This window comes from Grammomys surdaster, unplaced genomic scaffold (assembly GCF_004785775.1).
Source record: "Grammomys surdaster isolate TR1022 unplaced genomic scaffold, NIH_TR_1.0 62, whole genome shotgun sequence".
NCBI classification, from domain to species: Eukaryota; Metazoa; Chordata; class Mammalia; order Rodentia; family Muridae; genus Grammomys; species Grammomys surdaster.
In genome coordinates, this window is record NW_021604564.1 from 21,405,863 (window position 1) to 21,417,770 (window position 11,908).

The 11,908-nt window shown below is 42.1% G+C and overlaps 2 protein-coding genes across 2 annotated transcripts; one reads left to right on the forward strand and one right to left on the reverse strand.

Moving 5' to 3' along the window:
* Positions 1-753: 753 nt before the first annotated feature.
* Positions 754-4,665, reverse strand: LOC114618924 (centrin-4). The gene is made up of 5 exons (XM_028764773.1): positions 4,582-4,665; positions 2,664-2,810; positions 2,122-2,250; positions 1,449-1,586; positions 754-1,290 (listed from the first exon to the last, which is right to left on the reverse strand). Exons 1-5 carry the CDS (start codon positions 4,582-4,584, stop codon positions 1,201-1,203), a joined length of 507 nt encoding a protein of 168 aa, XP_028620606.1. The 5' UTR covers positions 4,585-4,665; the 3' UTR covers positions 754-1,200.
* A 227-nt stretch (positions 4,666-4,892) lies between these two features.
* On the forward strand, positions 4,893-11,682 carry Bbs12 (Bardet-Biedl syndrome 12). Its single transcript, XM_028763647.1, has 3 exons — positions 4,893-4,972; positions 5,073-5,171; positions 9,287-11,682. The coding sequence occupies exon 3, from the start codon at positions 9,297-9,299 to the stop codon at positions 11,421-11,423; it is 2,127 nt and encodes a 708-aa protein (XP_028619480.1). The 5' UTR covers positions 4,893-4,972; positions 5,073-5,171; positions 9,287-9,296; the 3' UTR covers positions 11,424-11,682.
* The last annotated feature ends 226 nt before the right edge of the window (positions 11,683-11,908 follow it).

Consider the following 11,908-nt stretch of genomic DNA (forward strand, 5'->3'; position numbering starts at 1 on the left):
GTGGTCCTAACCTCCTGGTCTGTGTCCTTCAGTTTTGCTCTCTTAGTAAAATACAAGCTGGGTAGTCTTGTGTCATGGAAATCTGTGATAAAAGCAGTCTTCTGTGAAGGCCTTTCTGTGAGAGCCCATGACAGAACACAAGAGTACAAGCCGGTTTTGCTCTTCCAGGGATCAATTCCCAGCATCTACATAGACTCTCACAAACCTTCTGTAATTCCAAAGCCCTCTGGCCTCTGTGGTCACCAGGCACGAAAGTGGCACAGAGGCATAGATGCAGGTAAAACTCCCATATATGTAATAATACATTTAAATTATAGTTGTGTGTGTGTGTGTGTATGTGTGTGTGTGTGTGTGTGTGTGTGTGTGTGTGAGAGAGAGAGAGAGAGAGAGAGAGAGAGAGAGAGAGAGAGAGAGAGAGTGCTCATACAATATAGCATACATATAGAAATCAGAGGACTATTTGTGGAGGCCAGTTCTCACTGTGGGGATTCTGTGTGGGACCAAAGTCAGGTTGTCAGGCACAGTGACAAATGCTTTGATCTGTTGAGTCATCTCATAGACCTTGAAAACTCGTTTTTAAAAAGTCTTACCCTTTTGAATAAAGGAGGAACCCTAATGGCCTCACCTCTTAAAGAGCCCACTACCATGTTGTCTGACCTGGGGAGTCAAAGCCCAGCAGTAACTATCAGAAGAAAATTAAAAATACTGAAAAAAGTCAAAGCCCAGCAGTAACTATCAGAAGAAAATTAAAAATACTGATGTCAGACAGTTTTATTAGTCCTTTACATATTGGAGGAACAAATTTAAAAACACATTTATCAGATCTTTTTAAAAGTAATATAAAAGGAAATAATGGAAAAATACCATTTTCATATTGTTTTAAAAACAATTTCATCTGGATCTGGGAGCCAAGTTTATTCAACTGAAAAATAAAAGATAAATGTCTTTGGAATTTACAGTTTTAAAAATACCATATGGAAATACTGTTTTGGGGTTCACAGTTCAAGTAAATCATGCTTTTGTTTGTCTGTTTCTTGCTACTACAGCTTTAATGACATTGGTAGGGACACATAACTTCTGGCACAAATCCGACACCAAGGGACTAACCTAAACTAAAAATGGAAATGGATACACTAAGGTATTACATTATTGAACTGCTTAACAGGCAAGCTGTCCAAACCTCCCAGAAGTCACTAAGAGCTAATAAAGGCTGGTCTTCCGCATCATCCTCAAGAATTCTTCCTCATTTATCTCTCCATCCCCATCACGATCAGCTTCATCAAGCATTTCCTGTAAAACAAATGTAACACGAAAGACCAAAACTATTAAAGAGGTGTAGTGATAGAAACTCAACAGGAATTTTTGCTTTTAATGTGTAAGTATAACTAAGTTACACAAACCATATAAAACTATACACACAGTATAACTATAAAATAAACGAGATTTACCTGCAATTCATCTTCAGTTAAGTTTTCCCCTAGCTCCTTGGCAACCCTCTTGATGTTATTTAGTGATATGCTTCCAGTAGCATCGTCATCAAATAATTTAAATGCCTTCAGTATTTCTTCCTTCTCATCTTTTTCACTCTTAAGAGAAGGAAGTGTCATTGGTTGTTTATTTGTTCTATCAAGCTGGACTTAGTAGGTGCTGGACTTAGTAGGTGCTGGACTTAGTAGGTGCTGGACTTAGTAGGTGCTGGACTTAGTAGGTGCTGGACTTAGTAGGTGCTGGACTTAGTAGGTGCATTAATTCTACAGCTGTGTGTGCATATTTGTATCAGGGGGTTGAGTTCTTTAAACAATTATTTCAGCATACTCACATAAGACAGTAAGCTCCGAGAGCTGAGGTTATTCTCAGGAACAGTGGCCAAAGTAGGCACTCTGTGATTGCCAAGTACAGGACTTTGGGGTTTGGGCTCCCATCTATCTTGCCAGATATCAGTACTTCCCGTCTAAACTCTTCTCTACAATCTTTACCACTCGGAAAATAGCTCTGTCCTTGCTGTCATATCCCTCCCACCCACCCTCAATACCTATATCCAATTCGCCCATGAAATCTCCATGCTCCAGCCCTAGCCATGGACAAGACCCTGCTGGTGTTTCTTTGAAAAATAGACTATACCATTTTTACACTCATAATGGCAAAAAAGTCTTCAAAACAAATGGTGCCAGTCCCTTCCCTGTCGATTTCAGTTATCAATTGTTTCATTTCTTCTTTCTTTGGCTCAAATCCTAAGGCCCGCATTGCAATCTGCAATAGGAGGGGGACATATTTTAACAATGCCATCTCATTTTGAACTTTTAAATTACTAATTAGAAGCATATAAAACTATACATACATTATAATTATAAAATAAACAAGATTTACAGAGTAGGTGACTTTGATAATTCTGGGTTTTGACTGACTCATCAACCAAGGACACAACTAAAATGTTACAAGATATTGTTTTGTTGACTCAGGGCAACTATATGTACATACCTTTCAGCAGAATGCCATTACAGGTGGCATCTGTGAGCAAGTCTAGTGGTAGAGCCCTGGGTTCCATCCCCATAAGACACAGACACACAGACAGACAGACACAGACACACACACACAGACAGACAGATGCATGTGCGCACATATACAGTGTGGTTTTTCAAATGTCTTAGAAATAATTTCAGAACCTTCAATTCTTTCAGATCTATGGTTCCAGATCCATCAATATCAAATAAGTCAAAGGCCTCTTTAATTTCTTGCTTTTGGGTGTCATTCAGTTCAACTTTTGCTGCTTTTTTCTTCCATTGGTCTAAAGTTACGCGATGGCTGGATGCCTGCAATAAGCATACACATGGGTGAAAACTGTATAACTAGAACAACATAGTCAACTATCCCGTTTCCTTTTATAGAATGAGCTTGTTTCCTCCGTTAATACTTTTGGTTATTAACATCTTTTCCCCCCATCTTTTGAGACAGGGCCTCCCTATGGAGCCCAGACTGCCCTGGAACTCTCAGTTCTGCCTGAGTCTCCCTAAGTATGATTATTTGATAGAAAATGTGTTTTTTCTTCTCTTAGATTTCCCTCTTAAAACTAAAACTAAAGCTTTTGAAGGGATAAGCAGCTAAGCTAGCATAAAACTGTGGTGTATCAGAATGCAGATAGTTTATGAGGGACAGAATTATTTTAAGAAATGTGTGCCTCTTGTATGTGTATCACAGTACTTGCTTGATGTAGTGAGAATTTTAATTTCTTTGAAAGACACAGAAATATTATGGGACTATGTTTTTGTTTTAATCCCAAGTGTGAGATATGGGGCTACTTCAGATTGTTCACAGCAACTGTTTATGATTTGCCTTGTGCTCTAGCAGGGGTGTGATTTTGCCAGTTGCAGACAGTTGCTTCGATTGTGTAACTTTTGGAATTTAGGCAACTTTTCAAGGTGCATAAATGCTAAGGCCTCAAGAGGCGGGTTGTAGTTGTTGGTGGTTGTTTTGGTTTGTTAGTCATGTGCAAAGAAGAAATTAGATATCCTGACAGCAAAGATTAAACTTGTCCCAAGGAACTCTACACCCTCAGCTACTACTACCCTCTACTACTTCAATAGGAAGTAGTCTAACAGTAACGCAATTCTTTTCCCCTCTATCCTTTTTTCTCTCCTATCTAGCATTAGAAGTTTGAAAGGGTGGGAAAGAGTGGAAGAAAGAACCCACAAAGTAGCAAACGGCTCAGGGGACTGCTTACTAGAACACAATCATCCTCTCCCACTTTTCAGTATTAAGTGCCCTGCACCAGAGACGCAAAAGTGAAAAACCATGTTTTTGGTGAACATCTACTCCACAGATCTGCAGGAGAATGTTTGGCCAGTTACGGGGATGCACTTAACGTGTGGAAGATGAAGGACCTTTCTGCTGTTTGCTTCTTTATGTCACTAAACTGGGTTACAGAACCACAGTAGACTCTTCTCTCTGCAGGTGGAGTGGGGAAGCCTGGAGGTGGCTGGGGATCTAAGTGGACAACTTTGTGTAAATTATTGGCTGTGTTCACTCTGGTTTCTTGGTTCTAGAGCTGCAGATTCTGATGAATGTTCTTCTAGAGCCTAAGGCAGCCACGAGAGTCACCATTTTTCAGCAAGAGGCCCCTTAGCTCTGAGTGGCCTGAGTTGGTGAACCCCTGACCATAAGGACTGAGTCAATGGACCCCTTCCTCTCAGTAAAAGAATTGCTGGTCCTCTGATCATCAGTGGTTATAGCTAGGTGCCCTGCTTCCAGTCAGCGGCTGAGCTGGTGGCTCCCTGACCCTCAGAGGTCCCTTTCCGTCAGCGGCTGAGTTGATGGGCCGCTGGCTGTTGGTGGCCCGAGATTGATGGCCTCTGCTGTGCTGGCTTCCCAGTTTGAAGCCCCTCAGTCTCGGCAGTGGTCTCTGTGCCCCAGGGCCATATATCTCTTTATCACCGGGCCACCCCTCATAGACTGCAGACGTTGGTGGATAAACGAAAAGGGAGACCCATCTCTGTTCCTTGGCATTGTCACTAAAGGTAAGTATCCAAGGATCCTGACACGAAAGGCAGTAAGTTGGAAAGAACACCAGGGTCCCCCAGCACTCACCATATTCCCTACCCGTGTCCCTGCCCGCGCCCGCGCCAACAGCCACCCTCCCCTCCAAGGCGCTCGCTTCTCAGGGCCGGCGGTTGCTATAGCGGCGGTCAGAGCGCAAGCCCGCCCCCCAACTCCCGTGATTGAGGGCCATTGCGCCCAATGGAAAGACAAAGATGCTCTGACGCACTCAGGTAGGCGGGAGTGGTTGGGTTCCGGTGCTGTGCAGATCCGCGCGTGGTGAGGAGGGTCGTGGGCCTTGCGGGCCCCGAAGGCAGGAAGGGTCGGGGCGAGCGCTCTGACCCACGTGTCACCCAGACCCTCCACACACTGGACCAACCGCCCTGCGGCCTTCCGGGCCTCAGAGCCGCCCGAGGGCACCGGGCGGCTTGGAGCCCGAGGGGTGAGTGGGGCTGTCCTCGCGGGGCGGAACCCAGCCCGGACCGAGGACGGCGTGGGCCATCTCCTGGGCTGGAAGAGTGCAAAGCAGTCTCTCTTCTTAGAGTGCTGGAGTAAAACATGGCGCATTCCCAAAGTCGCCGCCTCACCTTGCAGACACTCACGTTGTAATCCTTAAATCTCCTTAGGCTCCTGGGGAATAGGTAAGTTTATCCTTAGAGTAGAAGCCAGTTTTCCTGCCTTAAGTTTTCTCAGTGGGAATTCAAAGGATGTAAATTCATAATATTTTGTGAGTGAAGTAAAGTGTTAAATCATTTACCTATAATCTGTTGGTTTTTTTCAAGCCACGTATCTCATCTCAAAAGTTGCACTTGGACAGTTTTCAAAGTCATAATTAATACTAATTTTAAATAGATTTCTGAAACCCAGAAACGAATATTAGTCATACACACAGACAGACAGGTGGCGCGCGCACGCGCGAGCACACACACGCGCGCGCGCGCGCGCTCACGCATGGGGGTTGGGGGGGGCGGAAGCCGACTTTTAGGCTTTCCTGAATCTCATTTGATCTGATAGGTATCAAAGGCTGCTACACCTAAATAAATCTTACATCACGATGATTTAGGAATTTGGATGTTCTAGTTTTAGAGTTTGTGGTTTGTGATAGGTTGAACGGGGTAGACTTTTCTGAAAAAGAAATTTGGGAACGTATTTAAAGATAGCTAAGGCAGTAGGTTTCTTGAAGAAGAGTATTCCAGAAAGAGGGATACTGAGACAGAAATACTGAGGTAGGGAGCGTGCTTTGCATAGTCTAAAAGCGCAAAGAAGACCTGAGCAAAGCAGATGAGTCAGAAAGGAAGAAGTGTGGGTTTTAGTGTTGTGTGGGGACAAGGCCTTTATTTGAGTGAGATAGGAAGACTTTGTAAGATTGAGTATAAGTGAAAGGGCGTGACTCACTTTTATAGGAACTCCTCCCTGTGCCAAACAGGACTAAAGACTATTTTCTGAGAGGCCTCTAAGCAGTGGAATGTTGTGGTTAGATTATGGTGTTAGGAGTAGACTGGAGAGGACCAGACTTAGTCCTGATGAGATGGAAATCCTAGTTATATACCTCTCAAAAAATACAGAGCTTTTAAACATAACTCCTGAAAAGCAAACGAGATATGATCTTAATGAAAAGACAACTTCTGAAGTCAATACCCGTTTAAATAATCTGACTCTGCTCCCCTGTTGTAGATAGAAAGCTGAGAAAACAGTCTGACAGCTTTCCACAAAACTCATCTGTTTGTGAAAGGCATTAGTTCCAGCACAGCAAAAATCAGGTTGTGTTAGTGCATTGCCAAGAACAGTTATTATAGGTGTCTAATCACTTTGGAAATTACCAGTCTTCCCATCCCTGTCATACTGACATTGCCTTTTTATATCCAACCTCCTAGACAATAAGACATTCTTATCTTGAGTTGTGTTACTAATAGCCTATTGGAGCCTCTTCGAAATCATTTAGGAATCTTCCCAAGTTAGGGATGCTAAGATAATTTTTCAGTTAAAGTCTTCAAATGGTAAAAGATCTCTTTTGAGTATTAACTTTGATATCTGTTGTATATGACTTATTTCCTTGTAGACTGTTGAAATTCATCCTTTATCTGGAAAACGCTTTTGTGACATAATACAGACTGATTTTGAAATACCTATGGGCTTTTCCTGTTGTTTTGGATTGTTTTTCACTCATGGCCTGTATCTTATAGTTTAATCATAATCTAAAAAGGAGACCATAAGCAGAACTCTTAATGCCATCCCCCACCCACCCACCACAAATGACATAAGCATCTGTAAGTTAAGGGTGTCAACAGGGCTTAGAAGAAGGCAAAGGGTTTAAAAGAAGGGCATGAAGATTTCTAAAGAAGAGAGGGTAAGTTACTGTCACACTGACAGTGAAGTAAAACATGGTTGCTACAGTAAATAGCATACACTTGGGCAGTGGTTACATGGAGTTTTACCCTTTTGCTTAATAGAAGATTTTTGTTTCTGTTGCTCAGTTATCATGCTTCAGTTTCCACAAATAGGTTAATTGTTTTAGTACCAACCTTACATTTTTGTTGTGATTTCATTTGTAATAAAGTAAACTTTAAAGTTTGTTAGCAGTGAAAAACAGCCAGACTTTTTTTTAATCTCCTTTTTCTTTCTTTATTAATTTATTTATACCCCAACATTAGCCCCCTTCTCCTCCTAATATTCCCTCACACAGATCCTCCCCCATCCTCTGGTCCCCTTCTCCTCTGAGAAGGGGGAGACCCTCCCACTTGGTATCTCCCCCCCTGCTCATCCAGTCACTGTAGGACCAGGTGTGTCCTCTCTCACTGACACTAGGTGAGGCAGCTCAGTTAGGGGAATGGGATCCATAGACAGACACCAGAGTCAGGGACAGCCCCTGCTCCAGTTGTTGGGAGACCTGCACACAGCCAGACTTTTAAACTTGTCCTTTCAATATTTTGTTTTTATTAACTAGATATTTATGAAGGAAGAGATAGAATACTAGCTTCAAAAATCAGCTTATGACAAATTACAAATATAAATGTAAAGAAAAGAACACTTAAAACACAAACTTCTTGGCTTCAAACTTACCAGAAAGTTACAATTTTTAAAACAGTATGGTATTGGCACAAAATGATTACTTTGTCCAATACAGTTGAACTCACAGCCCAGAGATAAACCCATGTATATATAGCAAGTTGATTTTTTATAATGGTACTAAGAACATGCAAGAGAAAGAGTAGTTGATTCAACAGGTGGTATCAAATAGCTGGATATCCACATGTAAAAGGACCTCTGCGCTACATCATATGTGAAAGTTAGTCCCAAATCCATCATTAAATAATGTATAGAATTCTGAAGCAAACACTAGATTAGATATGATCTTGGATTTGACAGTGGACTCTAAATGCACTACCAAGAGCATGAGCAATATTGAGAAATAAATGTTAAATTTTACCAAAAATTTACCATAAAACTAAAACTTTTTATGAGTCAAAGTGCATTATAAAAACAGAGAAGACATTGTATAGAATGATAGATTGTACTTGCAAATCAAATAGGGTAGGCCCCTCAGTGTCCATAGGGGAATGGGTTTAAGACTCCACTATAGAAACTAACGTCCATAAAAGTGCATAAACACTTTACGTAAAATGATGGTGCTTTTTAGTGTTGAACTAATAGTCAATACTAAAAATTTCTCTTGGTGGTATTCATTTTGGATGTGACTTCTAAAATATTGTCTTGAATAATTTTGATTGCTCTTGGATATCCTTTACACAGCATGGCTTTTCCTTCATAGTGCAATCAGTGCCCAAATCTTTCTCCCCTCTATTTGTCTTCGTATTTCATAGGGGATTCTTAAGTGGCTGCTCTACCTTCAGTCTGGTACTTAGCTAGTCAGTCCAAACTTAGCAGGACAGTAGTACATCTGAACGCACATCAAATTGTACACTGGACACTGTTCTGAGCACTGTACTGGAGTCCTCGTACTAGCTGTGAAGTAACTTCTGGGATTAGTCTCATTTTCCACATAAGCAAACTGAAGGGCTCCCCACCTCAAGCCCAGGCTTCTAGATGCAGAAGTACAAGCTTTCAACACTATATCAAGAGATTTCTTAATTTTAACATTTGTGGTTCCATTATAGGATAAAGCTACAGTTTCCTGGCTTATCATGAGATGTCCTTCATGATATAACTCCTTCTCTACTGGAACCTCAGGTCCTTCAGCTCCTTGCCATGTGTGCTATACTCCTATAACATCAGGTTTCCCTTCCTTTCCCTTCTCCTGTCCCACTCCCTCTCCTCCCTTCCTCCCTCCCTCCCTTCCTTCGTTTTTAGCATATTTGTACATTCATTACCGTCCCCTTCAACTTGCTGGCTCAGTTTACACAAGTTACCCTGCAGATGACGTGATAGAACACACCTGTAGTTCTAGCCTTCTCAAGGTGGAGATGGTGATCACAGACTTAAGACCATCCTGAGCTACATAGCAAGACCCTGTTTCAAAAAAAAAAATCACAACTGTTTAAGTCTCATTCTACAGTTTGCCTTCTAGAAACTTTGCTCGTTGCATTGTGCTCTGCTCCGTTTTCTCTGCCATGTGGAGTGATCAGCCCTCAGTACCACCGTGCCAACCACAAGTTATGGCTACTCTTCTGCATTGTCATATTGATCACATTTAATTGAAACTATATCCAAAATGTGAGCTGTGCTTTGTTCACTGTATGTAGCTCTTGTCAATCATAAATCACTCTGAGTAAAGTTTCAAGTGTTTGTTTATTTACAGATAATTATTCATGAAGATGGCTTACAGGGTCATAAACAGAAGAAGGCATGTGGGACTTCAACAACTTTCATCATTTGCACAAACAGGAAGAAGCTTCCTAGGTCCAGTAAAAGCCACCAAGTTTATTACAGATGCAGACTGTCATGAAAGTGTGTTAATCAGCTCAACAGTCAGGCTTCTTGAAGGATTGGATTTAACCTGTGCAGTGGGGCACCTTCTCAACGAAGCAGTTCAAGCTCAGAATGACACATACAAAATTGGAACCAGCACTCTTTTGTTTCTTGCTGGTGCATGGAGCAGGGCTGTTGAAGATTGTCTCCACTTGGGGATTCCCACTACAGTAATAGTGTCAGTAATGTCAGAAGGCTTGGACTCTTGCATCGAAGCAGTACTTTCCCTGCAAGTACCCATACACAGTGTGTTTGACCACACGCACAACACAAGTACAGTTTGCAAACTTGACACAGTTGATGTTAGTTTGCGTCCTTTTGCACAAGTCCCTTCAGGTTCTGAGTTGTTACAGGAAAAGCATGATTTCAAAGATGCTACATCTAAGTTACTGTTCACTTACAGTCTTTCTGGGAGACATGCTAAGTCACCCAAATTCTTCAAACCTCAAGCTAAAGTTGAAACAGAAAAAAACACATCACAAGCTCTGAAAAACAATCTATATACAGATTCCTTCTGCAGAAAGTCAGCACTAACTCACAGTAGGCATTTTAATAGGACAGATAATAGCCACTGGATAAGCAGACCTGATGGATTTCTAGAACAACTTGAATCAACTCCAAAACAACTTAAATGTAGTGGTTTGGAGGAGTTAGCAGCTGGCTTGAGCCATGGAGATCACAGCAGCATGACATTGGCCAAAGTAGCAGTGAGGCTGCAGTGGCAGACTCTGTGTCTGCAGCAAACCAACTGTACGGCACCCTTCATGTTTGATATTTCCCGACTCCTCACTTGCTGTGTCCCAGGTTTACCTGAAACTTTTTCCTGTGTTTGTCTAGGATATGTCACTTCTGTAACCATGTCTAGTATTACTCTGATCGAAGAATTGCAGGATCAGCCTTTCCAGGTGATTCTTATTGAGGGTGACCTCACAGAGAATTACCGCCACCTGGGATTTAATAAGTCTGTAAATATTAAGACCAAATTGGATAGTGGAGAGTTTTCAGAAGATAGTGCAGAAGAGCTGTGGACAAATCATGTGTTACAGGTGTTAATTCAGTTCAATGTGAACCTTATCTTGGTACGAGGAAGTGTATCTGAACACTTGACTGAAAAATGCAGGCACAGTAAGCGGCTGGTAATTGGGTCAGTAAGTGGCAGTGTGTTACAGGCATTTGCAGAGGCCACCGGAGCAGTGCCAGTGGCCTATGTCACACAAGTGCATGAGGACTGTGTAGGCAGCGGGGTCTCTGTGACCTTCTGGACGAGTCCTCATGATATAAACAGGAGCAGCAGAATGGCAATCTTGCTAACAGCAGAAGGAATTAATTTGATTACAGCAGTACTCACTAGTCCAGCAAGTACTCAGATGAAAACCAAGGAAGACAGGTTCTGGTCTTGTGTTTATCGCTTACATCATGCCCTGAAAGAGGGGAAGGTCCTCCTTGGAGGTGGTGCTGTTGAACTTTTATGTCTTAGCCATCTTCAAATTCTTGCTGAGCAATCTTTAAATAAAGGAAACCATGCTTGTTTAGGATGGCTTCCTGATTCTTCTTCTTGGATGGCCTCATCTCTGTCAGTCTACAGACCTACTGTGCTGAAGTGCCTGGCAGGAGGGTGGCATGAATTCTTGTCAGCTGTCATGTGTAACACTGCCACTCAACCTTCAGCAGTGGAAGCTAGCACATTCATTCAACATCATGTACAGAATGCCACCAACTCTGGCTCTCCTTCATCTTACATCTTGAGTGAATATAGTAAACTAAGTAGTGGACTTTTTCATTCAGATGTTTCAGATAACCTGGAGCTGGTTCCAAGAGTTTATGATACTGTTACACCAAAGATTGAAGCATGGCGCCGAGCATTGGATTTAGTGCTCTTAGTGCTTCAGACAGACAGTGAAATAATTACTGGACTTGTACACACACAGATGAATTCACAGGAATTAGATGGAGTCTTATTTTTGTAGTGTGTGTGTGCAGGCGTGCATGCATGTGTGTGCATGGACACGTACATGGGTGCCTGAGGAGGCCAGAAGAGGGGATCGAATCCCTGGGAGCTATAATTATAGGTAATTATAAGCCACCCAACAGTGGGTGCTGGAAACCCAGCCATACAAGAGCAACAAGCACTTTTGAGCCATTTCTCCAGACTCAATAAATTCTAATAAATCATAGTGTGTAAATTACCAGCTATTGCCAAGAATAAAAGTTGATGTCTATTGATAACTGCAGTTCTGTTTTTTATTTTACCCTATTTATAAGGTAGCCTGTTACCACAGGTGCTATAAGATAAACACCTGGATCAGAGGCAAAGAACTTCTGCTATTTGCCACAGAATCTGCATTCAGAGTGTTGTGTTGGTTTTGTCAGTTCCTTGGCTTCTCCCACAAGAGCTGCCCAGAGGGCCAGTGGCAGGACCCTGAACATTGAGTGTTCTCTTGTAGGAGAGGAA

Excerpts from the sequence above, each read along its gene's own strand:
- LOC114618924 (XM_028764773.1), bottom strand. Across the intron at positions 1,587-2,121 it reads CCATTATGAGTGTAAAAATG|AGTGAAAAAGATGAGAAGGA; the intron begins GTATAGTCTATT and ends CCTTCTCTTAAG. Across the intron at positions 1,291-1,448 it reads TAACTGAAGATGAATTGCAG|GAAATGCTTGATGAAGCTGA; the intron begins GTAAATCTCGTT and ends TTTGTTTTACAG.
- Bbs12 (XM_028763647.1), top strand. The coding sequence starts at position 9,297 with ATGAAGATGGCTTACAGGGTCATAAACAGAAGAAGGCATGTGGGACTT.